Source organism: Pseudophryne corroboree, chromosome 5, assembly GCF_028390025.1.
Source record: "Pseudophryne corroboree isolate aPseCor3 chromosome 5, aPseCor3.hap2, whole genome shotgun sequence".
NCBI lineage: Eukaryota > Metazoa > Chordata > Amphibia > Anura > Myobatrachidae > Pseudophryne > Pseudophryne corroboree.
This window is the reverse complement of record NC_086448.1, coordinates 87,757,604-87,784,306: the sequence shown is the minus strand read 5'-3', so window position 1 is coordinate 87,784,306 and position 26,703 is coordinate 87,757,604. Positions and strand designations below refer to the sequence as shown.

Below are 26,703 nucleotides of genomic sequence, written 5' to 3'. Positions count from 1 at the left end.
TCGGGCATAAGATAGCACTGCAGAATCTAAAAAGTTCCATATACTTGGATATGGTTTGTTTGCTGGTACTCAAATAAGCCAATTTATCCTCAAACCCAGCTGCCACAGTCCAGGAACAATTGCAAGCAAATGGAAAATATCAACTGCTGTTGAAATAGACCTTACGTAGCTGGTTCAAGATGTTACTTGGTCCAATTGGTTTGCTCAGGTCAAATATTGCAGATATCCAATTTGCTGATGATGGTAGTTCCTATATCCGACTTCTAGGCTTTTAGAGAAAATTGAGGAAATGGAGTCCAGCTATCCCACCGACGCGTTTCGCTGTTTTAACACAGCTTTTTCAAGGTGATGTGTTTGCAGTGACTGATTGCCCTTTATATAGCAGTGCTAATAGCCCATGTAAAACAGGTGTAACAAATTACAAAAGTGGAAATAAACGTAAAAATAAAATTCTAACCAGTTTCCATATATAGCGACAGACATCTTATGCCCGAATTTACTATAACACATTGTGTTTTAATTATTTGTTGCAACAATATCATTATGTTTTAATCAGGTCAGTGATAAGGAGTATTCGGGAATACAGCTGTAAGCAGTTACTACAAATTACTGGTGTGCCGATATGTAATACTGCACTAGTTGCACACCAATAGCGCGGCATAATATCTATAGATGGGTTATCTGCATGTACTGTAGGTGACTGGTGTATATGACAATCTCTATATAGGAATATGCCATGTACAGGAATGTATACCGTTACTACTCCCAGGCATAGAATTATTAGCAGGGTGGTAGTGGGGTGTGGTGTCCGCACAGCATGACAGAGAGAAGGTGTAGCAGAGTAAGACTTATTATTGGAACATATGAGCATAGTGCGTGTATTATGGTGTGGGTGGCAGTGTAGCACTGTGCTGATCGGGCGTGGGAGGAAAGAAGGAGATTAAAGCTGGAGAAGGTAGAACAGTAATGCCAGCAAATGGAACGTTATACTGTTTTTAGGGTGGCACAGCGGGTGCCAATGGTAGGGATTTGTAATGAAGTGCAGCATGAATAGCTCAAAGAGGGTGAAAGGCTGTGCACTATATTCAGGCAGCTAGTTAGTTTTATGCTGACAGGAGGGTGAAATCAGCTACAGTGGGGGAGGTGTATCAAAAATTGTAAAAAGAACAAGTGGAGGTGATGCCAGTCAGCTTCTACCCATCATATATCTAGTACAGTCTACAAAATAAGAGTAAGAATCTGGTTGCTATGTTTAAGAGAAGTAAAATGATTAAACACAATTTTTGAAAAGGGACTGTTATATTTTACTTTTTATTGAGAATTTTCTTTTTCTTGATTTTCCGTTTTTTATTTGGATTGGGAACAATCTTTTTTACTTTGAGTCCCTGTAACACCACATTGCCAGGATCCTTGGTTTTGGCGCGTTTGCGCTTTCTGGAGGTGGTGGATTCGGTATTTTGTGTTTTAGCATCATCCACCAAGGAAGAGTCCTCTAAACCCTCTGTTTTTTTAGTGCCACTTTGCAGCCAAGGGACATCCAATGGCGGCAAGCGTGGAGCTATCGCTTTCATCTCCTCCACAAACACGTCAGAGCTTCTTTTGAAGCCAAGAGCCAGCACGGACTTCAAGCCAAGGACTGGTGCAATGTTCTCACTGAGCCGCGGCAGCTGACATGCCGGCACCTCCCGGCTGGCGCTTAATTCAATTATGTGTTTGGTAATCATGTCTGGCTTTGCAGATTTACAGACTATTACCAGGTATAGGTCATTTTTTTCCAGTGCTCGGGTAACTTCATTAATACCTATAGCTAGCTGTTGGCGGAGGTCACGGTCTGTCCAGCCTGGCACTTCAGTCTTCTCCTCTGGGGCCTCCCCGGCACTCTCCATCGGGGCCTCCCCGGCACTCTCCATCGGGGCCTCCCCGGCAGAAATTTTCTTTCCGCCTTTGCCATCAGAACTTTCTTTTGATCTTTTAGTCTTTTTGTCCGTAGATTTTACACGAAACTCAGTCTTTTTCAGTCCAAGTTGTTTGAACTTCTCCATTAAAGTCTGCAGTATGAACTGCATGTCCTCCCCAACCACAGGGTTCCACATCCTCTGAAAGGGGCTGTTTAGAGAGGTCTTGGACACGACTGGTTTTGATTTGCGTATGGACCCTTTGGCGACCTTGGCAGCCATGATGATCGCACAGGCTTGCTCTACACCTCCAAAATTGTTGCTGAAAAAAAAAAAAGTGATATTATTTGCAGAGGGTAATGTGCACTAAAGAAAGCATGATTACACCCCCAAAAAAGGCAAACATAGATATCACCACTTCAAAACACACTTAGGGGTACATTTATTCAGCTTCTAAAACAGATTTATTTATTTTTTGAAGGGTATGTCATTCAACTTATCCTGAGATGACTCAATACTTTGTAATTTATTGCATACAACTATACATATAGCTCTGCTTCACACTGTTTGTGGAAATGCATATGCTACTTTCCCTTTGTTGTTCTTAATGTACTTTTTGCATTGTTACTTTTTGTTTATTAATAAAATAAACTTCGTAAAAAAAACCAACAACTTATAAATCAGAGAATTGGTGGTGTTGCCCATAGCAGATGCTGTCTCTATCAGTCTCTTATTTCTCGATTGTCTTTTAGAAAATGATAGACCGCATCAGATTGATTGCTATGGGCAACATCGCCAATTCTCAGTTTTAGAACCTTTAGTAAATGTACCCCCGAGTGTTCATTCTAGCACCCTGCACCTTTCACAACCCATGCAGTTCCTCTTTCCTGCCTGGGGTGTCACTCCCTGCTCCAAATGAATCTAACACACTTTTGTCTATATCTCAGTGATAGAAGTACCATGAGCAGGGCCCTCCTCCCACATGTTTCCCCCCCAGCACTATGCTTCCTTCCAGAGCTCCTTGTATTCTTGTCCCTTTCAGCAACTCTGATCACCCCTCAATGGGTACAGGTTTATTGGGTGCTGATCTGACTCGCCTCCACTAGCACGTCAAGAAACGTTCCCAACCCTCACTGTCTAGTCCATGTCCGACCAAGCTTGTCAATTTTACTGCCCAACTAGGTCTCATTGTACATTTACAGTGCCATTGATCTGTCAATATATACTGTGTGTATACGACAAAATCTGTACTGTCTTATAAATAAAATAATATTAATACATTTGCTGTAATGCAGTAGACTTATTTGCCAGAGTTGCAGGGATCCTAGTCCATTTCCAGTAATCAGGTCTTTAATAAATAGTAGCTGTAGCAGGGTGAAATCATACCCCGAGCCAAACCCGCCCCCTGAATTGGAGACACCATGATATTACAAGAAGGGGTGGGGCTATTTGGATCAGGAAGCAGCTGGGAGCCCTTAGCATCTTATGGATGTTCCGGTTGGCTCTCTAGGCTGCAAGGTACAGTTCCAAGCAACCTCCAGGCCAAATGTTGGTGCCGTGGGTGAGCAACGGTGCTGGCCACTATTACTTCCCTAGCTCCATTTTAACTCCATTAGAGGCTCCATTTCTAGGGGTGCTTCCCTCAGAGAACTTTACAGGTGTGCCAGCAGCTCCCAGGTAGGTACAGGGCATGATCTATTAGTTGGAGGGATGCAATAAAAATGAGACGACTCTGGATAGGATTTGGTTACAGTTATGCAGCAAAGGGAAAAATAGCAGTGGGAGGGGAGCATATTCCCTGAACTCAATGTTTCAATAAGGCAAATAAATGAGTACACCTGGCTCCAAACAATATTAAAATAAGAACATTATGGAGGGATAAACACAATACGGTTGTCTCACTAGGGAGGACATGGGGCAGTGATGGTTAGCAACCACAGATGATTCCGATCTGATGGAAATGGGTTTCCATTCAATGCCAGCATTGTCACAGTTGCCATCACATGCTGGTTTCTGATGACCTCTGCACATGTATAAGTTTCCGGTCTGAAGTGCACACTTTTACCCCATTTCACACCAAGCTTCTGACTGGGATATTGCCAAAGCAACCCAGGTCCAAGCTTGGTACGAAAGGGGCTACACAGGTTGCGTATTCCAGCTCATGACCAGGGTAAACCGGGGTAGGCTGTTGTGTGAAAGGTGCAACCTGGATCACGCTAAGAGGAGGATCACCTGCTCTTGTAGATGATGTCCTCTCCAAGGACCAGCAGATCTAGTAGCATGAGACACAGGTGGAGTCCCACCATTGGCACAAACCAAGAGGAGCATGCCGACATCCCTGCTATAAGTACACATGCACAGCTCCACATGAATACATACAGTACTAATATATATATATATATATAATTATATAGTGAGAGAGTTGTACCCAGCACACTCATTTCTGACTCCAGCAGCATCAGCACCATGGGTGGGTGTCACAGAGTACTGCAGCACTGTCTATAATATAATATAATGTACCTGCTACAGAGCACCAGGAACCCGCCCACAGTCTCTGCCTGAGCCCCAGTGTGACCACAAAACCAGCGCCTCACTCGCCAGTACCTCTCTGCTCCCAACACACACATGGACTCACTACTTCCTGCCAGACTCTGCAGCATGATCACGGACTATATAGACCTACCAATCAGAAAGCGCCATCTACAACCTATTCCGAGGCTTGAGTCCAACGTGGAACGCAAAACCCGTCTCCGCATCTGATTGGCCAGTATTGTGGAAGCGTGCCGCGCCCCTCCGTCTCTATAGAGATGACCGGACGTGGAAGCAGGGCATTCTGGGAGATGCAGTTTTTGCCAAATGAGCGACGACGGTGACGGCTATTTAGGGTTGTGTCTATGTTGCCTTCGTGCAAAGGACCAGGACGTGACATAACGAGTGGGCAGGAGAGAACTTCCGCCCTTACTAGTTACTGTCAGTCAGCAGTCAGCACCCACCTGTGTGACCTGCTGTAACGATAAATCATGGCATTACATACTTGCCTACCTGACCCTCTCCATGAGGGAGAAAATGCTCTGTTCCTGGACTTTCCTGGTAATGTATGATTGCCACCACCTGTGGTGAAATACATTTCTTATCAATGAACTAGCTCACCACAGGTGATGGCAATCATACATTACCAGGAAAGTCCAGGAACATGGGGTATAGACGGGCTCCGCAGGAGACATGGGCACTCTAAGACTTTAGATGGGTGTGAACTGGCTCCTCCCTCTATGCCCCTCCTCCAGACCTCTGTTAGATCCTGTGCCCAGAGGAGACTGGATGCACTACAGGGGAGCTCTACTGAGTTTCTCTGAAAATACTTTTGTTAGGTTTTTTATTTTCAGGGAGCACTGTTGGCAACAGGCTCCCTGCTTCGTGGGACTGAGGGGAGTGAAGCAGACCCACTTTCCTCGACTGCTCTGCTCTGCTTCTTAGGCTACTGGACACCATTAGCTCCAGAGGGTCGGAACACAGGTGTCGTCCTTGCTGTTCGTCCCAGAGCCGCGCCGCCGTCCTCCTCACAGAGCCGGAAGATTGAAGCCGGGTAAGTATAGGAAGCATGAAGACTTCAAAGGCGGCAGAAGACTTCAGATCTTCATGAGGTACCGCGCAACGGTCGCGCTGCGCGCCATTGCTCCCACAACACACACAGGCACAGCAAGGGCGCAGGGGGGGCGCCCTGGGCAGCAAATTTTTACCTCACATAAGACTAGCACACGTATATAGATACTGCGGAGGCAGTATATAATAAATCTCCTGCCAGTATAATAAAAATAGCGGGACCGAAGCCCGCCGTCGAGGGGGCAGAGCTTGATCTTCCAGCACTAACCAGCACCATTTTCTCCCAGCATGCTGCAGAGAAGCTGCTCCCGGACTCTCCCCTGCTAAACAAGTAACAGGGGGCAAAAGCGAGGGGGGGGGGGGGGGGGCACATTTATTTGGTGCTAATTCTATATATAAAGCGCTGTACAGGCTGGGACTTTGTTTCAGTATCTAGTGGCGCTGGGTGTGTGCTGGCATACTCTCTCTCTGTCCCTCCAAAGGACCTTATTGTGGGTCTGTCCACATATTCATATATCCCAGTGTGTGTGGGGGTGTCAGTATGTGTGTGTCAACATGTCTGAAGCGGAAGGCTCGTCTAGGGAGGAAGCAGAGCAGATGGTGGTGTCTCCATCGGCACAGCCGACACCTGATTGGTTGGACATGTGGAATGTTTTAAATGCTAATGTGGCTTTATTACATAAGAGATTGGACAAAGCAGAGTCCAAGGACAAAGCAGGGAGTCAATCCATGGCTGTTACTGTGTCACAAGACCCTTCAGGGTCCCATAAACGTCCCTTTTCCCAGATAGCAGACACTGATACCGACACGGATTCAGACTCCAGTGTCGACTATGATGATGCAAGGTTGCACCCAAGAGTGGCCAAGAGTATTCAATATATGATTATTGCAATAAAATATGTTTTATATATCACAGAGGACCCCTCTGTCCCTGACACGAGGGTCTGGATGTTTAAGGAAAAGAAACCTGAGGTAACGTTTCCCCCATCTTATGAGCTGAACGCTTTATTTGAAAAGGCTTGGGAAACTCCAGACAAGAGACTGCAGGTTCCCAAGAGAATTATTATGGTGTATCCTTTCCCCTCAAAGGACAGGGTACGGTGGGAATCCTCGCCCACGGTGGACAAGGCCTTGACGCGCTTGTCCAAAAAGGTGGCACTACCGTCCCCGGACACAGCGGCCCTAAAGGATCCTGCGGATCGCAGGCAGGAAACCACCTTAAAATCAATTTATGCGACTACGGGAGCCCTGCTCAGACCTGCAGTAGCGTCGGCATGGGTGGGTAGCGCAATTGCAGCTTGGGCAGATAACTTGTCATCTGACATTGACACCCTAGATAAAGATAGTATTTTGTTGACCTTAGGTCACATCAAGGACGCAGCGTTATATATGAGAGAGGCTGCGAGAGATATTGGGCTTTTGGGTTTAAAAGCCAATGCCATGGCAGTTTCTGCAAGAAGGTCCCTGTGGACCCGTCAATGGACAGGTGATGCTGACTCAAAGAGACATATGGAGGCTTTGCCTTACAAAGGTGAAGTTTTATTTGGGGAGGGCCTCGCGGACCTGGTTTCCACAGCTACCGCAGGTAAGTCTTCTTTTCTCTAACGTCCTAGAGGATGCTGGGGACTCCGTAAGGACCATGGGGAGAGACGGGCTCCACAGGAGACATGGGCACTTTAAGAAAGAATTTAGTTCCTGGTATGCACTGGCTCCTCCCTCTCTGCCCCTCCTCCAGACCTCCGTTTGATTCTGTGCCAAGAGGAGCTGGGTGCTTTTCAGTGAGCTCTCCTGAGTTTGCTGATAGAAAGTTTTGTGTTAGGTTTTTTATTTTCAGGGAGCTCTGCTGGCAACAGACTCCCTGCATCGTGGGACTGAGGGGAGAGAAGCAGCCCTACTCTCTGAAGCTAGGTCCTGCTTCTTAGGCTACTGGACACCATTAGCTCCAGAGGGATCAGAGGGACACCATTAGCTACAGAGGATCTCACCCTCGCCGTCTGTCCCAGAGCCGCGCCGCCGTCCCCCTCGCAGAGCCGGAAGACTGAAGCCGGGTGAGTATGAGAAGCAAGAAGACTTCACAGGCGGCAGAAGACTTCGTGATCTTCACTGGAGGTAACGCACAGCACTGCACTGTTCCACACACCTACACGTACTCCGGTCACTGTTAGGGTGCAGGGCGCAGGGGGGGGGGGGAGCGCCCTGGGCAGCATTTGGGACCTCATTCTGGCAAATGAACACATATATACAGCTGGGCACTGTATATATGTAGGAGCCCCCGCCAAAGAAATAAAATTTAAGCAGGACAGAAGCCTGCCGCCGAGGGGGCGGGGCTTCTCCCTCAGCACTCACCAGCGCCATTTTTTCTTCACAGCACGCTGAGAGGAAGCTCCCCAGGCTCTCCCCTGCTGATACACGGTAGAAGAGGGTTGAAAAGAGGGGGGGGGGGCACATAATTAGGTGCAAAAAAGTATATAAACAGCAGCTACTGGGTTAACATTAAGTTACTGTGTTATTCCTGGGTTATATAGCGCTGGGGTGTGTGCTGGCATACTCTCTCTCTGTCTCTCCAAAGGGCCTCGTGGGGGAACTGTCTTCAGAAAGGACATTCCCTGTGTGTGTGGTGTGTCGGTACGCTTGTGTCGACATGTCTGATGTGGAAGGCTATGTGGGAGAGGAGCGGGAGCAAATGAATGTGGTGTCTTCGCAGACGGCGCCGACACCTGATTGGATGGATATGTGGAAGGTTTTAAAGTAAATTCCTTGCATAAAAGATTAGACAAGGCTGATGCATTGGGACAGGCAGGGTCTCAACTCGTGCCTGATCCTATGTCGCAGGGACCGTCGGGGTCTCATAAGCGCCCACTATCCCAAATTGTTGACACAGATACCGACATGGATTCTGACTCCAGTGTCGATTACGATGATGCAAAGTTACAGCCAAAGTTGGCTAAATCACTCCGATATATGATTATAGCAATTAAGGAGGTTTTGCACATCACAGAGGAAACCCCTGTCCCTGACACAAGGGTTTATATGTATAAGGGAAAGAAACCTGAGGTAACTTTTCCCCCCTCACATGAACTGAATGAGTTATCTGAAAAAGCTTGGGAATCTCCAGATAAAAAACTGCAGATTTCCAAACGGATTCTTATGGCGTATCCTTTCCCGCCAACGGACAGGTTATGATGGGAATCCTCCCCTAGGGTGGACAAAGCTTTAACACGCTTATCCAAAAAGGTAGCCCTGCCGTCCCAGGATACGGCTACCCTCAAGGATGCTGCTGATCGCAAACAGGAGGGTACCCTGAAGTCCATTTATACACATTCAGGTACCTTGCTCAGACCGGCAATTGCGTCGGCCTGGGTCTGTAGTGCAGTAGCGGCATGGACTGATACCTTATCAGAGGAGCTTGATACCCTAGATAGGGATACTGTTTTATTGACCCTGGGGCATATTAAAGACGCTGTCCTTTATATGAGAGATGCTCAAAGAGACATTAGTCTGCTGGGTTCTAGAATAAACGCTATGTCGATTTCTGCCAGAAGGGTCCTGTGGACTCGGCAATGGACAGGTGATGCCGACTCAAAACAGCATATGGAGGTTTTACCTTACAGGGGTGAGGAATTGTTCGGTGAAGGTCTCTCGGACCTGGTCTCCACAGCTACGGCTGGAAAGTCAAATTTTTTGCCTTATGTTCACTCACAGCCTAAGAGAGCACCGCATTATCAAATGCAGTCCTTTCGTTCACAAAGAAACAAGAAAGTCCGAGGTGCGTCCTTTCTTGCCAGAGGGAGGGGCAGAGGAAAGAAGCTGCACAATACAGCTAGTTCCCAGGAACAGAAGTCCTCCCCGGCCTCTGCAAAATCCACCGCATGACGCTGGGGCTCCACTGGCGGAGTCGGGGCCAGTGGGGGCGCGTCTCCGCAATTTCAGCCACATGTGGGTTCACTCCCAGGTGGATCCCTGGGCAATAGAAATTGTGTCTCAGGGTTACAAGCTGGTGCCTCCTCGCCGGTTTTTCAAATCGGCCCTACCGTCTTCCCCCCTAGAGAGGGAGATAGTGTTAAATGCAATACAAAAATTGTATCTTCAGCAGGTGGTGGTCGAGGTTCCCCTCCTTCAACAGGGAAGGGGTTATTATTCGACCATGTTTGTGGTTCCGAAACCGGACGGTTCGGTCAGACCCATATTGAATTTAAAATCTCTTAACCTATACTTGAAGAGGTTCAAGTTCAAGATGGAATCGCTAAGAGCGGTCATCACCAACCTGGAAGGGGGGAGGATTTTATGGTGTCACTGGACATAAAGGATGCGTACCTTCATGTCCCCATTTATCCACCTCATCAGGCGTACCTAAGATTTGCGGTACAGGACTGTCATTACCAATTTCAGACGTTGCCGTTTGGTCTCTCAACGGCTCTGAGGATTTTCACCAAGGTAATGGCGGAAATGATGGTGCTCCTGCGCAAGCAGGGTGTCACAATTATCCCGTACTTGGACGATCTCCTCATAAAAGCGAGATCAAGAGAGCAGTTGCTGAACAGCGTATCTCTTTCACTGAAAGTGTTACATCAACACGGCTGGATTCTCAATATCCCAAAGTCGCAGTTGGTTTCTACGACTCATCTGCCTTTCTTGGGCATGATTCTGGACACGACCCAGAAAAGGGTTTATCTTCCGATAGAAAAAGCCCAGGAACTTATGACTCTGGTCAGGAACCTTTTAAAATCAAGACAGGTGTCCGTGCATCATTGCACTCGAGTCCTGGGAAAGATGGTGGCCTCATATGAGGCCATTCCCTTTGGCAGGTTCCATGCGAGGACTTTCCAATGGGATCTGTTGGACAAGTGGTCCGGATCACATCTACAGATGCATCGGTTGATCACCCTGTCCCCCAGGGCCAGGGTGTCGCTCCTGTGGTGGCTGCAGAGTGCTCACCTTCTCGAGGGCCGCAGATTCGGCATTCAGTATTGGATCCTGGTGACCACGGACGCAAGCCTCCAAGGTTGGGGAGCAGTCACACAGGGAAGAAATTTCCAGGGTCTTTGGTCAAGTCAAGAGACTTGTCTGCACATCAACATCCTGGAACTAAGGGCCATATACAACGCCCTACGTCAAGCGGAGGCCTTACTTCGCGACCAACCAGTTCTGATCCAGTCAGACAACATCACTGCAGTGGCTCATGTAAACCGCCAAGGCGGTACAAGGAGCAGAGCGGCAATGGCGGAAGCTACCAGGATTCTTCGCTGGGCGGAGAATCATGTAAGCGCACTGTCAACAGTGTTCATTCCGGGAGTGGACAACTGGGAAGCAGACTTCCTCAGCAGACACGACCTACACCCGGGAGAGTGGGGACTTCATCCAGAAGTCTTCGCACAGATTGTGAGTCGGTGGGAACTGCCACAGATAGACATGATGGCGTCCCGCCTCAACAAAAAGCTAGAGGTATTGCGCCAGGTCCAGAGACCCTCAGGCAGTAGTGGTAGACTCCCTCGTGACACCGTGGGTGTTCCGGTCCGTCTATGTATTTCCTCCTCTTCCTCTCATACCCAAGGTGTTGAGAATAGTAAGAAGAAAAGGAGTGAGAACAATCCTCGTTGTTCCAGATTGGCCACGACGGACCTGGTATCCAGATCTGCAGGAAATGCTCACGGAAGATCCGTGGCCTCTTCCTCTAATGCAGGACCTGTTGCAACAGGGACCCTGTCTGTTCCAAGACTTACCGCGGCTGCGTTTGACGGCATGGCGGTTGAACGCCGGATCCTAGCGGAAAAAGGTATTCCGGTTGAGGTTATCCCTACGCTGATAAAGGCTAGGAAGGAAGTAACAGCAAAACATTATCACCGTATATGGCGAAGATATGTTTCTTGGTGTGAGGCCAGGAATGCTCCTACGGAAGAATTCCATCTGGGCCGTTTCCTTCACTTCCTACAAACGGGAGTGGATTTGGGCCTTAAATTAGGCTCCATTAAGGTCCAGATTTCGGCCCTATCCATTTTCTTTCAAAAAGAATTGGCTTCTCTCCCAGAAGTTCAGACTTTTGTTAAGGGAGTACTGCATATTCAGCCTCCGTTTGTGCCTCCGGTGGCGCCTTGGGACCTTAATGTGGTCTTGGACTTCGTAAAGTCACACTGGTTTGAACCACTGAAAACGGTGGAGTTGAAATATCTCACTTGGAAGGTGGTCATGTTATTAGCCCTGGCTTCGGCTAGGCGAGTGTCGGAATTAGCGGCTTTATCACATAAAAGCCCCTATCTGTTTTTCCATATGGATAGAGCGGAATTGCGGACACGTCCTCAGTTCCTGCCAAAAGTGGTTTCATCCTTTCATATGAACCAACCTATTGTGGTGCCTGTGGCTACACGGGACTTAGAGGATTCCGAGTCCCTTGATGTGGTCAGGGCTTTGAAAATTTATGTAGCCAGGACGGCTAGAGTCCGAAAAACAGAAGCACTGTTTGTTCTGTATGCAGCCAACAAGCTTGGCGGCCCTGCTTCAAAGCAGACTCTTGCTCGCTGGATCTGTATCACGATTCAGCAGGCGCATTCTACGGCAGGATTGCCGTTACCTAAATCGATCAAGGCCCATTCCACTAGGAAAGTGGGCTCTTCTTGTCGAGGGGTCTCGGCACTACAGCTGTGTCGAGCTGCTACTTGGTCGGGTACAAACACCTTTGCAAAATTCTATAAGTTTGATACCCTGGCTGAGGAGGACCTCATGTTTGCTCAATCGGTGCTGCAGAGTCATCCGCACTCTCCCGCCCGTTTGGGAGCTTTGGTATAATCCCCATGGTCCTTACGGAGACCCCAGCATCCTCTAGGACGTTAGAGAAAATAAGATTTTACTTACCGGTAAATCTATTTCTCGTAGTCCGTAGAGGATGCTGGGCGCCCGTCCCAAGTGCGGACTTCTTCTGCAATACTTGTATATAGTTATTGCTTCAATAAGGGTTACGTTATTGTTGCATCGGGCGTGAACTGATGCTATGTTATTGTCATACTGTTTACTGGATTGTTATCACAAGTTATACGGTGTGATTTGTGTGGCTGGTATGAATCTTGCCCTTGGATTAACAAAAATCCTTTCCTCATACTGTCCATCTCCTCTAGGCACAGATCTCTAACTGAGGTCTGGAGGAGGGGCAGAGAGGGAGGAGCCAGTGCACACCAGGAACTAAATTCTTTCTTAAAGTGCCCATGTCTCCTGCGGAGCCCGTCTCTCCCCATGGTCCTTACGGAGTCCCCAGCATCCTCTACGGACTACGAGAAATAGATTTACCGGTAAGTATATCTTATTTCTCTGACGTCCTAAGTGGATGCTGGGGACTCCGTAAGGACCATGGGGAATAGCGGCTCCGCAGGAGACAGGGCACAAAAGTAAAAGCTTTAGGATCAGGTGGTGTGCACTGGCTCCTCCCCCTATGACCCTCCTCCAAGCCTCAGTTAGATCTTTGTGCCCGGCCGAGAAGGGTGCAATCTAGGTGGCTCTCCTAAAGAGCTGCTTAGAGTAAAAGTTTTGTTAGGTTTTTTATTTTCAGTGAGTCCTGCTGGCAACAGGCTCACTGCATCGAGGGACTTAGGGGAGAAGAAGTGAACTCACCTGCGTGCAGGATGGATTGGCTTCTTAGGCTACTGGACACTAGCTCCAGAGGGACGATCACAGGTACAGCCTGGATGGGTCACCGGAGCCGCGCCGCCGACCCCCTTGCAGATGCTGAAGAGAGAAGAGGTCCAGAAATCAGCGGCTGAAGACTTCCCAGTCTTCTTAAGGTAGCGCACAGCACTGCAGCTGTGCGCCATTGCTCTCAGCACACTTCACACCAACGGTCACTGAGGGTGCAGGGCGCTTGGGGGGGCGCCCTGGGCAGCAATGAAAGTACCTATGCTGGCTAAAAATACATCACATATAGCCCCTGGGGCTATATGGATGTATTTAACCCCTGCCAGATTGTCAGAAAAACGGGAGAAGAAGCCCGCCGAAAAGGGGGCGGGCCCTATTCTCCTCAGCACACAGCGCCATTTTCCCTCACAGAACTGCTGGTGGGAAGGCTCCCAGGCTCTCCCCTGCACTGCACTACAGAAACAGGGTTAAAACAGAGAGGGGGGGCATTTTTGTGGCGATATTATTACATATTAAGATGCTATAAGGGAAAACACTTATTATAAGGTTGTCCCTGTAAAATTATAGCGTTTTGGTGTGTGCTGGCAAACTCTCCCTCTGTCTCCCCAAAGGGCTAGTGGGGTCCTGTCCTCTATCAGAGCATTCCCTGTGTGTGTGCTGTGTGTCGGTACGTGTGTGTCGACATGTATGAGGACGATGTTGGTGAGGAGGCGGAGCAATTGCCTGTAATGGTGATGTCACTCTCTAGGGAGTCGACACCGGAATGGATGGCTTATTTAGGGAATTACGTGATAATGTCAACAAGCTGCAAGGTCGGTTGACGACATGAGACGGCCGGCAAACCAATTAGTACCTGTCCAGGCGTCTCAAACACCGTCAGGGGCTTTAAAACGCCCATTACCTCAGTCGGTCGACACAGACACAGACACGGACACTGACTCCAGTGTCGACGGTGAAGAAACAAACGTATTTTCCATTAGGGCCACACGTTACATGTTAAGGGCAATGAAGGAGGTGTTACATATTTCTGATACTACAAGTACCACAAAAAAGGGTATTATGTGGGGTGTGAAAAAACTGCCTGTAGTTTTTCCTGAATCAGATAAATTAAATGAAGTGTGTGATGATGCGTGGGTTTCCCCCGATAGAAAATTAAAGGCGCTCCCACGCTTATCAAAACAAGTGGCGTTACCGTCTCCAGATACGGCCGCCCTCAAGGAGCCAGCTAATAGGAGGCTGGAAAATATCCTAAAAAGTATATACACACATACTGGTGTTATACTGCGACCAGCGATCGCCTCAGCCTGGATGTGCAGCGCTGGGGTGGCTTGGTCGGATTCCCTGACTGAAAATATTGATACCCTTGACAGGGACAGTATTTTATTGACTATAGAGCATTTAAAGGATGCATTTCTATATATACGTGATGCACAGAGGGATATTTGCACTCTGGCATCAAGAGTAAGTGCGATGTCCATGTCTGCCAGAAGATGTTTATGGACACGACAGTGGTCAGGTGATGCAGATTCCAAACGGCACATGGAAGTATTGCCGTATAAAGGGGAGGAGTTATTTGGGGTCGGTCCATCGGACCTGGTGGCCACGGCAACAGCTGGAAAATCCACCTTTTTACCCCAAGTCACATCTCAGCAGAAAAAGACACCGTCTTTTTAGCCTCAGTCCTTTCGTCCCCATAAGGGCAAGCGGGCAAAAGGCCAGTCATATCTGCCCAGGGGTAGAGGAACGGAAGAAGACTGCAGCAGGCAGCCCCTTCCCAGGAACAGAAGCCCTCCACCGCTTCTGCCAAGTCCTCAGCATGACGCTGGGGCCGTACAAGCGGACTCAGGTGCGGTGGGGGGGGTCGTCTCAAGAGTTTCAGCGCGCAGTGGGCTCACTCGCAAGTGGACCCCTGGATCCTACAAGTAGTATCCCAGGGGTACAGATTGGAAATTCGAGACGTCTCCCCCTCGCAGGTTCCTGAAATCTGCTTTACCAACGTCTCCCTCCGACAGGGAGGCATTATTGGAAACAATTCACAAGCTGTATTCCCAGCAGGTGATAATCAAAGTACCCCTCCTACAACAAGGAAAGGGGTATTATTCCACACTATTTGTGGTACTGAAGCCAGACGGCTCGGTGAGATCTATTCTAAATCTGAAATCTTTGAACACTTACATACAAAGGTTCAAATCAAGATGGAGTCACTCAGAGCAGTGATAGCGAACCAGGAAGAAGGGGACTATATGGTGTCCCTGGACATCAAGGATGCTTACCTCCATGTCCCAAATTGCCCTTCTCACCAAGGGTACCTCAGGTTCGTGGTACAGAACTGTCACTATCAGTTTCAGACGCTGCCGTTTGGATTGTCCACGGCACCCCGGGTCTTTACCAAGGTAATGGCCGAAATGATGATTCTTCTTCAAAGAAAAGGCGTCTTAATTATCCCTTACTTGGACGATCTCCTGATAAGGGCAAGGTCCAGAGAACAGTTGGAGGTCGGAGTAGCACTATCTCAAGTAGTTCTACGACAGCACGGGTGGATTCTAAATATTCCAAAATCGCAGCTTATTCCGACGACACGTCTGCTGTTACTAGGGATTATTCTGGACACAGTCCAGAAAAAGGTGTTTCTCCCGGAGGAGAAAGCCTGGGAGTTATCCGAGCTAGTTAGGAACCTCCTAGAACCAGACCAAGTGTCAGTGCATCAATGCACAAGAGTCCTGGGAAAAATGGTGGCTTCTTACGAAGCGATTCCATTCGGCAGATTTCACGAAAGAATTTTTCAGTGGGATCTGCTGGACGAATGGTCCGGATCGCATCTTCAGATGCATCAGCGGATAATCCTGTCTCCAAGGACAAGGGTGTCTCTTCTGTGGTGGCTGCAGAGTGCTCATCTACTAGAGGGCAGCAGATTCGGCATTCAGGACTGGGTCCTGGTGACCACGGATGCCAGCCTGAGAGGCTGGGGAGCAGTCACACAGGGAAGAAATTTCCAAGGAGTGTGGTCAAGTCTGGAGACTTCTCTCCACATAAATATACTGGAGCTAAGGGCAATTTACAATGCTCTGAGCCTAGGAAGACCTCTGCTTCAAAGTCAACCGGTGCTGATCCAGTCGGACAACATCACGGCAGTCGCCCACGTAAACAGACAGGGCGGCACAAGAAGCAGGAGGGCAATGGCAGCAAGGATTCTTCGCTGGGCGAAAAATCATGTGATAACACTGTTAGCGGTGTTCATTCCGGGAGTGGACAACTGGGAAGCAGACTTCCTCAGCAGGCACGACCTCCACCCGGGAGAGTGGAGACTTCATCTGGAAGTCTTCCACATGATTGTGAACCGTTGGGAAAGACCAAAGGTGGACATGATGGCGTCCCGTCTGAACAAAAAACTGGACAGGTATTGCGCCAGGTCAAGAGACCCTCAGGCAATAGCTGGGACGCTCTGGTAACACCGTGGGTGTACCAGTCGGTGTATGTGTTCCCTCCTCTGCCTCTCATACCCAAGGTACTGAGAATTATAAGAAGGAGAGGAGTAAGAACTATACTCGTGGCTCCGGATTGGCCAAGAAGGACTTGGTACCCGGAACTTCAAGAGATACCAAGAAGGGACTTGCTTCAGCAAGGATCATGTCTGTTCCAAGACTTACCGCGGCTGCGTTTGACGGCATGGCCGTTGAACGCCGGATCCTAAGGGAAAAAGGCATTCCGGAAGAGGTCATCCCTACCCTGGTCAGAGCCAGGAAGGAGGTGACCACACAACATTATCACCGCATTTGGCGAAAATATGTTGCATGGTGTGAGGCCAGGAAGGCCCCCACGGAGGAATTTCAACTCGGTCGATTCCTACATTTCCTGCAAACAGGAGTGTCTATGTGCCTCAAATTGGGGTCCATTAAGGTTCAAATTTCGGCCCTGCCGATTTTCTTCCAGAAAGAATTGGCTTCAGTTCCTGAAGTCCAGAAGTTTGTCAAGGGAGTACTGCATATACAACCCCCTTTTGTGCCTCCAGTGGCACTGTGGGATCTCAACGTAGTTCTGGGATTCCTCAAATCACATTGGTTTAAACCGCTCAAATCTGTGGATTTGAAATATCTCACATGGAAAGTGACCATGCTGTTGGCCCTGGCCTCGGCCAGGCGAGTGTCAGAATTGGCGGCTTTGTCTCACAAAAGCCCATATCTGATTGTCCATTCGGACAGGGCAGAGCTGCGGACTCGTCCCCAGTTTCTCCCTAAGGTGGTGTCAGCGTTTCACCTGAACCAGCTTATTGTGGTACCTGCGGATACTAGGGACTTGGAGGACTCCAAGTTGCTAGATGTTGTCAGGGCCCTGAAAATATATGATTCCAGGACGGCTGGAGTCAGGAAAACTGACTTGCTGTTATCCTGTATGCACCCAACAAACGGGGTGCTCTTGCTTCTAAGCAGACGATTGCTAGTTGGATGTGTAGTACAATTCAGCTTGCACATTCTGGCGCAGGCCTGCCACAGCCAAAATATGTAAATGCCCATTCCACAAGGAAGGTGGGCTCATCTTGGGCGGCTGCCCGAGGGGTCTCGGCTTTACAACTTGGCCGAGCTGCTACTAGGTCAGGGGCAAACACGTTTGCAAAATTCTACAAATTTGATACCCTGGCTGAGGAGGACCTGGAGTTCTCTCATTCGGTGCTGCAGAGTCATCCGCACTCTCCCGCCCGTTTGGGAGCTTTGGTATAATCCCCATGGTCCTTACGGAGTCCCCAGCATCCACTTAGGACGTCAGAGAAAATAAGAATTTACTTACCGATAATTCTATTTCTCGTAGTCCGTAGTGGATGCTGGGCGCCCATCCCAAGTGCGGATTGTCTGCAATACTCGTACATAGTTATTGTTAAACAAAAATCGGGTTATTATTGTTGTGAGCCATCTTTTCAGAGGCTCCGCTGTTATCATGCTGTTAACTGGGTTCAGATCACAGGTTGTACAGTGTGATTGGTGTGGCTGGTATGAGTCTTACCCGGGATTCAAAATCCTTCCTTATTGTGTACGCTTGTCCGGACACAGTATCCTAACTGAGGCTTGGAGGAGGGTCATAGGGGGAGGAGCCAGTGCACACCACCTGATCCTAAAGCTTTTACTTTTGTGCCCTGTCTCCTGCGGAGCCGCTATTCCCCATGGTCCTTACGGAGTCCCCAGCATCCACTACGGACTACGAGAAATAGAATTATCGGTAAGTAAATTCTTATTTCTCTGACGTCCTAAGTGGATGCTGGGGACTCCGTCAGGACCATGGGGATTAGCGGCTCCGCAGGAGACAGGGCACAAAAGTAAAAGCTTTAGGATCAGGTGGTGTGCACTGGCTCCTCCCCCTATGACCCTCCTCCAAGCCTCAGTTAGATTTTTGTGCCCGGCCGAGAAGGGTGCAATCTAGGTGGCTCTCCTAAAGAGCTGCTTAGAGTAAAAGTTTTGTTAGGTTTTTTATTTTCAGTGAGTCCTGCTGGCAACAGGCTCACTGCATCGAGGGACTTAGGGGAGAGAAGTGAACTCACCTGCATGCAGGATGGATTGGCTTCTTAGGCTACTGGACACCATTAGCTCCAGAGGGAGTCGGAACACAGGTCTCACCCTGGGGTTCGTCCCGGAGCCGCGCCGCCGACCCCCTTGCAGATGCCGAAAAGTGAAGAGGTCCAGAAACCGGCGGCAGAAGACTTTTCAGTCTTCATAAGGTAGCGCACAGCACTGCAGCTGTGCGCCATTGTTGTCAGCACACTTCATAGCAGCGGTCACTGAGGGTGCAGGGCGCTGGGGGGGTCGCCCTGGGCAGCAATGATAGTACCTTATTCTGGCTAAAAATACATCACATATAGCCCCTGGGGGCTATATGGATGTATTTAACCCCTGCCAGGTCTCAGAAAAACGGGAGAAGAAGCCCGCCGAAAAGGGGGCGGGGCCTATTCTCCTCAGCACACAGCGCCATTTTCCCTCACAGAAATACTGGTGGGAAGGCTCCCAGGCTCTCCCCTGCACTGCACTACAGAAACAGGGTTAAAACAGAGAGGGGGGGCACTTATTTGGCGATATGACTATATATATTAAAATGCTATAAGGGAAAAACACTTATATAAAGGTTGTCCCTGTATAATTATAGCGTTTTTGGTGTGTGCTGGCAAACTCTCCCTCTGTCTCCCCAAAGGGCTAGTGGGGTCCAGTCCTCTATCAGAGCATTCCCTGTGTGTGTGTGCTGTGTGTCGGTACGTGTGTGTCGACATGTATGAGGACGATGTTGGTGAGGAGGCGGAGCAATTGCCTGTAATGGTGATGTCACTCTCTAGGGAGTTGACACCGGAATGGATGGCTTATTCAAGGAATTACGTGATAATGTCAACAGAGACGGCCGGCAAAAAAATAGTACCTGTCCAGGCGTCTCAAACACCGTCAGGGGCTTTAAAACGCCCATTTACCTCAGTCGGTCGACACAGACACAGACACGGACACTGATTTCAGTGTCGACGGTGAAGAAACAAACGTATTTTCCTTTAGGGCCACACGTTACTTGTTAAGGGCAATGAAGGAGGTGTTACATATTTCTGATACTACAAGTACCACAAAAAAGGGTATTATGTGGGGTGTGAAAAAACTACCTGTAGTTTTTCCTGAATCAGATAAATTAAATGAAGTGTGTGATGATGCGTGGGTTTCCCCCGATAGAAAATTATTGGCGGTATACCCTTTCCCGCCAGAAGTTAGGGCGCGTTGGGAAACACCCCTTAGGGTGGATAAGGCGCTCACACGCTTATCAAAACAAGTGGCGGTACCGTCTCCGGATAGGGCCGTCCTCAAGGAGCCAACTGATAGGAGGCTGGAAAATATCCTAAGAAGTATATACACACATACTGGTGTTATACTGCGACCAGCGATCGCCTCAGCCTGGATGTGCAGAGCTGGGGTGGCTTGGTCGGATTCCCTGACTAAAAATATTGATACCCTTGACAGGGACAGTATTTTATTGACTATAGAGCATTTAAAGGATGCATTTCTATATATACGAGATGCACAGAGGGATATTTGCACTCTGGCATCAAGAGTAAGTGCGATGTCCATATCTGCCAGAAGATGTTTATGGACACGACAGTGGTCAGGTTATGCAGATTCCAAACGGCACAAAGAAGTATTGCCGTATAAAGGGGTGGAGTTATTTGGGGTCGGTCCATCGGACCTGGTGGCTACGGCAACTGCTGGAAAATCCACCGTTTTTACCCTAAGTCACATCTCTGCAGAAAAAGACACCGTCTTTTCAGCCTCAGTCCTTTCGTCCCCATAAGAGTCATATCTGCCCAGGGATAGAGGAAAGGGAAGAAGACTGCAGCAGGCAGCCCATTCCCAGGAACAGAAGCCTCCACCGCTTCTGCCAAGTTTCTCAGCATGACGCTGGGGCCGTACAGGACCCCTGGATCCTACAAGTAGGATCCCAGGGGTACAGATTGGAAAGTCGAGACGTTTCCCCCTCGCAGGTTCCTGAAGTCTGCTTTACCAACGTCTCCCTCCGACAGGGAGGCAGTATTGGAAACAATTCACAAGCTGTATTCCCAGCAGGTGATAATCAAAGTACCCCTCCTACAACAAGGAAAGGGGTATTATTCCACACTATGTTGTGGTACTGAAGCCAGAAGGCTCGGTGAGACCTATTCTAAATCTGAAATATTTGAACACTTACAAAGGTTCAAATCAAGATGGAGTCACTCAGAGCAGTGATAGCGAACCAGGAAGAAGGGGACTATAGGGTGTCCCGGGACATCAGGGATACTTACCTCCATGTCCCAATTTGCCCTTCTCACCAAGGGTACCTCAGGTTCGTGGTACAGAACTGTCATTATCAGTTTCAGACGCTGCCGTTTGGATTGTCCACGGCACCCCGGGTCTTTACCAAGGTAATGGCCGAAATGATGATTCTTCTTCAAAGAAAATGGACGACCTCCTGATAAGAGCAAGGTCCAGAGAACAGTTGGAGGTCGGAGTAGCACTATCTCAAGTAGTTCTACGACAGCACGGGTGGATTCTAAATATTCCAAAACCGCAGTTGTTTCCGACGACACATCGGCTGTTCCTAGGGATGATTCTGGACACAGTCCAGAAAAGGGTGTTTCTCCCGGAGAAGAAAGCCAGGGAGTTATCCGAGCTAGTCAGGAACCTCCTAAAACCAGGAAAAGTGTCAGTGCATCATTGCACAAGGGTCCTGGGAAAAATGGTGGCTTCTTACGAAGCGATTCCATTCGGCAGTTTTCACGCAAGAACTTTTCAGTGGGATCTGCTGGAAAAATGGTCCGGATCGCATCTTCAGATGCATCAGCGGATAACCCTGTCTCCAAGGACAAGGGTGTTTCTTCTGCGGTGGCTGCAAAGTACTCATCTACTAATGGGCCGCAGATTCGGCATTCAGGAAGGGTCCTGGTGACCAGGGATGCCAGCCTGAGAGGCTGGGGAGCAGTCACACAGGGAAAAAATTTCCAGGGAGTGTGATCAAGTCTGGAGAATTCTCTCCACATAAATATACTGGAGCTAAGGGCAAGTTACAATGCTCTAAGCTTAGCAAGACCTCTGCTTCAAGGTCAGCCGGTATTGATCCAGTGGGACAACATCACGGCAGTCGCCCACGTAAACAGACAGGGCGGCACAAGAAGCAGAAGGGCAATAGCAGAAACTGCAAGGATTCTTCGCTGGGCGGAAAATCAGGTGATAGCACTGTCAGCAGTGTTCATTCCGACGCCCGGGAGAGTGGGGATTTCATCGGGAAGTCTTCCACATGATTGTGAACCATTGGGAAAGACCAAAGGTGGACATGATGGCGTCCCGCCTGAACAAAAAACTGGACAGGTATTGCGCCAGGTCAAGAGACCCTCAGGCAATAGCTGTGGACGCTCTGGTAACACCGTGGGTGTACCAGTCAGTGTATGTGTTCCCTCCTCTGCTTCTCATACCCAAGGTACTGAGAATTATAAGACGTAGAGGAGTAAGAACTATACTCGTGGCTCCGGATTGGCCAAGAAGGACTTGGTACCTGGAACTTCAAGAGATGCTCACAGAGGACTCATGGCCTCTGCCGCTAAGAAGGGACTTGCTTCAGCAAGTACCATGTCTGTTCCAAGACTTACCGCGGCTGCGTTTGACGGCATGGCGGTTGAACGCCGGATCCTAAGGGAAAAAGGCATTCCGGAAGAGGTCATTCCTACCCTGGTCAAAGCCAGGAAGGAGGTGACCGCACAACATTATCACCACATGTGGCGAAAATATGTTGCGTGGTGTGAGGCCAGGAAGGCCCCACGAAGAAATTTCAACTCGGTCGATTCCTGCATTTCCTGAAAACAGGAGTGTCTATGGGCCTCAAATTGGGGTCCATTAAGGTTCAAATTTCGGCCCTGTCGATTTTCTTCCAGAAAGAATTGGCTTCAGTTCCTGAAGTCCAGAAGTTTGTCAAGGGAGTACTGCATATACAACCCCCTTTTGTGCCTCCAGTGGCACTGTGGGATCTCAACGTAGTTCTGGGATTCCTCAAATCACATTGGTTTAAACCGCTCAAATCTGTGGATTTGAAATATCTCACATGGAAAGTGACCATGCTGTTGGCCCTGGCCTCGGCCAGGCGAGTGTCAGAATTGGCGACTTTGTCTCACAAAAGCCCATATCTGATTGTCCATTCGGACAGGGCAGAGCTGCGGACTCGTCCCCAGTTTCTCCCTAAGGTGGTGTCAGTGTTTCACCTGAACCAGCTTATTGTGGTACCTGCGGCTACTAGGGACTTGGAGGACTCCAAGTTGCTAGATGTTGTCAGGGCCCTGAAAATATAGGTTTCCAGGACGGCTGGAGTCAGGAAAACTGACTTGCTGTTATCCTGTATGCACCCAATAAACTGGGTGCTCTTGATTCTAAGCAGACGTTTGCTAGTTGGATGTGTAGTACAATTCAGCTTGCACATGCTGTGGCAGGCCTGCCACAGCCAAAATATGTAAATGCCCATTCCACAAGGAAGGTGGGCTCATCTTGGGCGGCTGCCCGAGGGGTCTCGGCTTTACAACTTTGCCGAGCAGCTACTTGGTCAGGGGCACACCCTGACTGAGGAGGACCGGGAGTTCTCTCATTCGGTGCTGCAGAGTCATCCGCACTCTCCCGCCCGTTTGGGAGCTTTGGTATAATCCCCATGGTCCTGACGGAGTCCCCAGCATCCACTTAGGACGTCAGAGAAAATAAGAATTTACTTACCGATAATTCTATTTCTCGTAGTCCGTAGTGGATGCTGGGCGCCCATCCCAAGTGCGGATTGTCTGCAATACTTGTACATAGTTATTGTTACAAAAATCGGGTTATTATTGTTGTGAGCCATCTTTTCAGAGGCTCCGCTGTTATCATGCTGTTAACTGGGTTCAGATCACAGGTTGTACAGTGTGATTGGTGTGGCTGGTGTGAGTCTTACCCGGGATTCAAAATCCTTCCTTATTGTGTACGCTCGTCCGGGCACAGTATCCTAACTGAGGCTTGGAGGAGGGTCATAGGGGGAGGAGCCAGTGCACACCACCTGATCCTAAAGCTTTTACTTTTGTGCCCTGTCTCCTGCGGAGCCGCTAATCCCCATGGTCCTGACGGAGTCCCCAGCATCCACTACGGACTACGAGAAATAGAATTATCGGTAAGTAAATTCTTATTTTTTTTGCCTTATGTTCCCCCACAGCAGAAGAAAACACCTCAATACCAGATGCAGTCCTTTCGGTCTCATAAGTTCAGAAAGGGGCGTGGCTCTTCCTCCCTCGCCAGAGGTAGAGGGAAAAGAACACCAGCTACGGCTAGTTCCCAGGAACAAAAATCCTCCCCGGCCTCTACAAAATCCACCGCATGACGCTGGGGCTCCGCTGCGGGAGTCCGCACCGGTGGGGGCACGTCTTCGACTCTTCAGCCAAATCTGGGTTCAGTCGGATTTGGATCCTTGGGTGCTCGAAATTGTATCCCAAGGCTACAAGCTGGAGTTCGAAGATGTGCCTCCACACCGATTTTTCAAATCGGCCTTGCCAGCTTCTCCCCCAGAGAGGGAAATAGTTTCAGCTGCCATACAAAAGCTGTGTCAACAGCAAGTGATTATCAGGGTTCCCCTAGTGCAACAGGGGAAAGGGTTTTATTCAACCCTATTTGTGGTCCCGAAGCCGGATGGCTCGGTCAGACCAATTCTAAATCTAAAATCCCTAAACCTATATTTGAAGAGGTTCAAATTCAAGATGGAATCTCTCCGGGCAGAGATCTCCAGCCTGGATGGGGGGGATTTTATGGTGTCACTAGATATAAAGGATGCATACCTTCATGTCCCCATATATCCTCATCAGGCGTACCTGAGATTCGCTGTACAGGATTGTCATTACCAGTTTCAGACGTTGCCGTTTGGGCTTTCCACGGCCCCGAGAATTTTCACCAAGGTAATGGCGGAAATGATGGTGCTCCTGCGCAAGCAGGGGGTCACAATTATCCCATACTCGGACGATCTTCTGATAAAGGGAAGATCAAGAGATCAGTTACTAAAAAGCGTGTCTCTCTCCCTGAGAGTACTACAACAACAACACGGCTGGATTCTAAATCTACCAAAGTCGCAGTTGGTTCCGACAACTCGGCTGTCATTTTTGGGCATGATTCTGGACACGGAAAAAAAGAGAGGTTTTCTCCCAATGGAAAAAGCCCAGGAACTCCAGAACATGGTCAAGGACCTGCTGAACCAAAGAGAGTGTCAGTTCATCAATGCACTCGAGTATTGGGAAAGATGGTGGCGGCCTACAAGGCCATTCCGTTCGGCAGGTTCCATGCGAGAACTTTTCAGTGGGACCTTCTGAACAAGTGGTCAGGGTCCCATCTACAGATGCATCGGAGGATAAGCCTGTCCCCAGGGCCAGGGTCTCTCTCCTGTGGTGGCTCCAGAGTGCTCACCTTCTAGAGGGTCGCAGGTTCGGCATTCAAGATTGGGTTCTTGTGACCACGGACGCGAGCCTCCGAGGATGGGGAGCAGTCACACAAGGAAAAAAATTTCAGGGAATATGGTCAAGCCAGTAGGCTTGTCTACACATCAATATGCTGGAATTAAGGGCCATATACAACGGCCTGCAACAGGCAGAGAATCTTCTTCGCAACCTACCCGTTCTGATCCAGTCAGACAACGTCTCAGCCGTTGCGAATGTAAACCGCCAGGGCGGGACAAGGAGCAGAGCAGCAATGGCAGAAGCCACCAGGATTCTTCGCTGGGCGGAAAATCATGTAAGCGCTCTGTCAGCGGTCTTCATTCTGGGAGTAGACAACTGGGAGGCAGACTTCCTCAGCAGGCACGATCTCCATCCAGGAGAGTGGGGACTTTATCAAGAGGTCTTTGCAGAGGTAACAAGTCGTTGGGGACTTCCTCAAATAGACATGATGGCGTCACGCCTCAACAGAAAGCTTCGGATGTATTGTTCCAGGTCAAGGGACCCTCAGGCAGTGGCGGTGGACGCCCTGGTGACACCGTGGGTGTTTCAGTCGTTCTATGTGCTCCCTCCGCTTCCACTTATCTCAAAAATATTGAGAATCATAAGACGAACAAGAGTGCAGACAATACTCATTGTCCCAGATTGGCCTCGAAGGGCCTGGTATTCAGATCTTCAGGAAATGATAACAGAAGATCCGTGGCCTCTTCCTCCCAGGGAGGACCTGTTGCAACAGGGGCCCTGTGTGTTCCAAGACTTACCGCGGTTACGTTTGACGGCATGGCGGTTGAACACCAAATCCTAACTAGGAAAGGTATTCTGGGGGAAGTCATCCCCACTCTAATCAAAGCTAGGAAGGAGATAACAGCGAAGCACTATCACCGTATCTGGAGGAAATATGTATCTTGGTGTGAAGCCAAGAATGCTCCTACAGAAGATTTTCAGCTGGGTCGTTTTCTCCATTTTCTACAGACAGGAGTGGATATGGACCTAAAGTTAGGCTCCATTAAGGTGCAGATTTCGGCCTTATCTGTATTCTTTCAGAAGGAATTGGCTTCTCTCCCAGAAGTCCAGACTTTTGTAAAGGGAGTGCTGCACATCCAGCCTCCTTTTGTGCCCCCAGTGGCACCGTGGGACCTTAACGTGGTGTTACAGTTCCTTAAATCACACTGGTTTGAACCTCTTCAAACAGTTGAATTAAAATTTCTCACTTGGAAAGTGGTCATGTTGTTGGCCTTGGCATCTGCGAGGCGGGTGTCCGAATTGGCGGCTTTGTCTCACAAGAGCCCCTATCTGATTTTCCATGTGGATCGAGCAGAGTTGAGGACTCGTCCTCAATTTCTGCCTAAAGTGGTTTCGTCGTTTCATATGAACCAACCTATTGTGGTGGCTGTGGCTACGGGTGACATGGAAGATTCCAATTCCCTTGATGTAGTCAGGGCCTTAAAAATTTATGTAGCCAGGACGGCTCGGGTTAGGAAAACAGAGGCACTGTTTGTCCTGTATGCAGCCAACAAGGTTGGCGCTCCTGCTTCTAAGCAGACTATTGCTCGCTGGATCTGTAACACGATTCAGCAGACTCATTCTACGGCTGGATTGCCGTTACCAAGTTCGGTAAAGGGCAATTCCACT

The 26,703-nt window shown here is 49.0% G+C and overlaps 1 protein-coding gene across 2 annotated transcripts; it reads right to left on the bottom strand.

Annotated features, from left to right (window-relative positions):
- Positions 1 to 1,280: 1,280 nt before the first annotated feature.
- Positions 1,281 to 4,555, bottom strand: RPP38 (ribonuclease P/MRP subunit p38). 2 transcript variants are annotated; one of them, XM_063921454.1, is made up of 2 exons: positions 4,416 to 4,555; positions 1,281 to 2,217 (listed from the first exon to the last, which is right to left on the bottom strand). In XM_063921454.1, the coding sequence occupies exons 1-2, from the start codon at positions 4,553 to 4,555 to the stop codon at positions 1,305 to 1,307; spliced, it is 1,053 nt and encodes a 350-aa protein (XP_063777524.1). In that variant the 3' UTR covers positions 1,281 to 1,304. The 2 variants fall into 2 exon arrangements, with proteins under 2 accessions (XP_063777524.1, XP_063777525.1); XM_063921455.1 differs by having other exon boundaries at positions 4,500 to 4,551.
- Positions 4,556 to 26,703: the final 22,148 nt, after the last annotated feature.

Coding starts and splice junctions, on each gene's coding strand:
- RPP38 (XM_063921454.1), bottom strand. CDS start 4,555: ATGCTGCAGAGTCTGGCAGGAAGTAGTGAGTCCATGTGTGTGTTGGGA. Junction 2,218..4,415: donor TTCCTGGTGCTCTGTAGCAG/GTACATTATATT, acceptor TTTTTTTTTCAG/CAACAATTTTGGAGGTGTAG.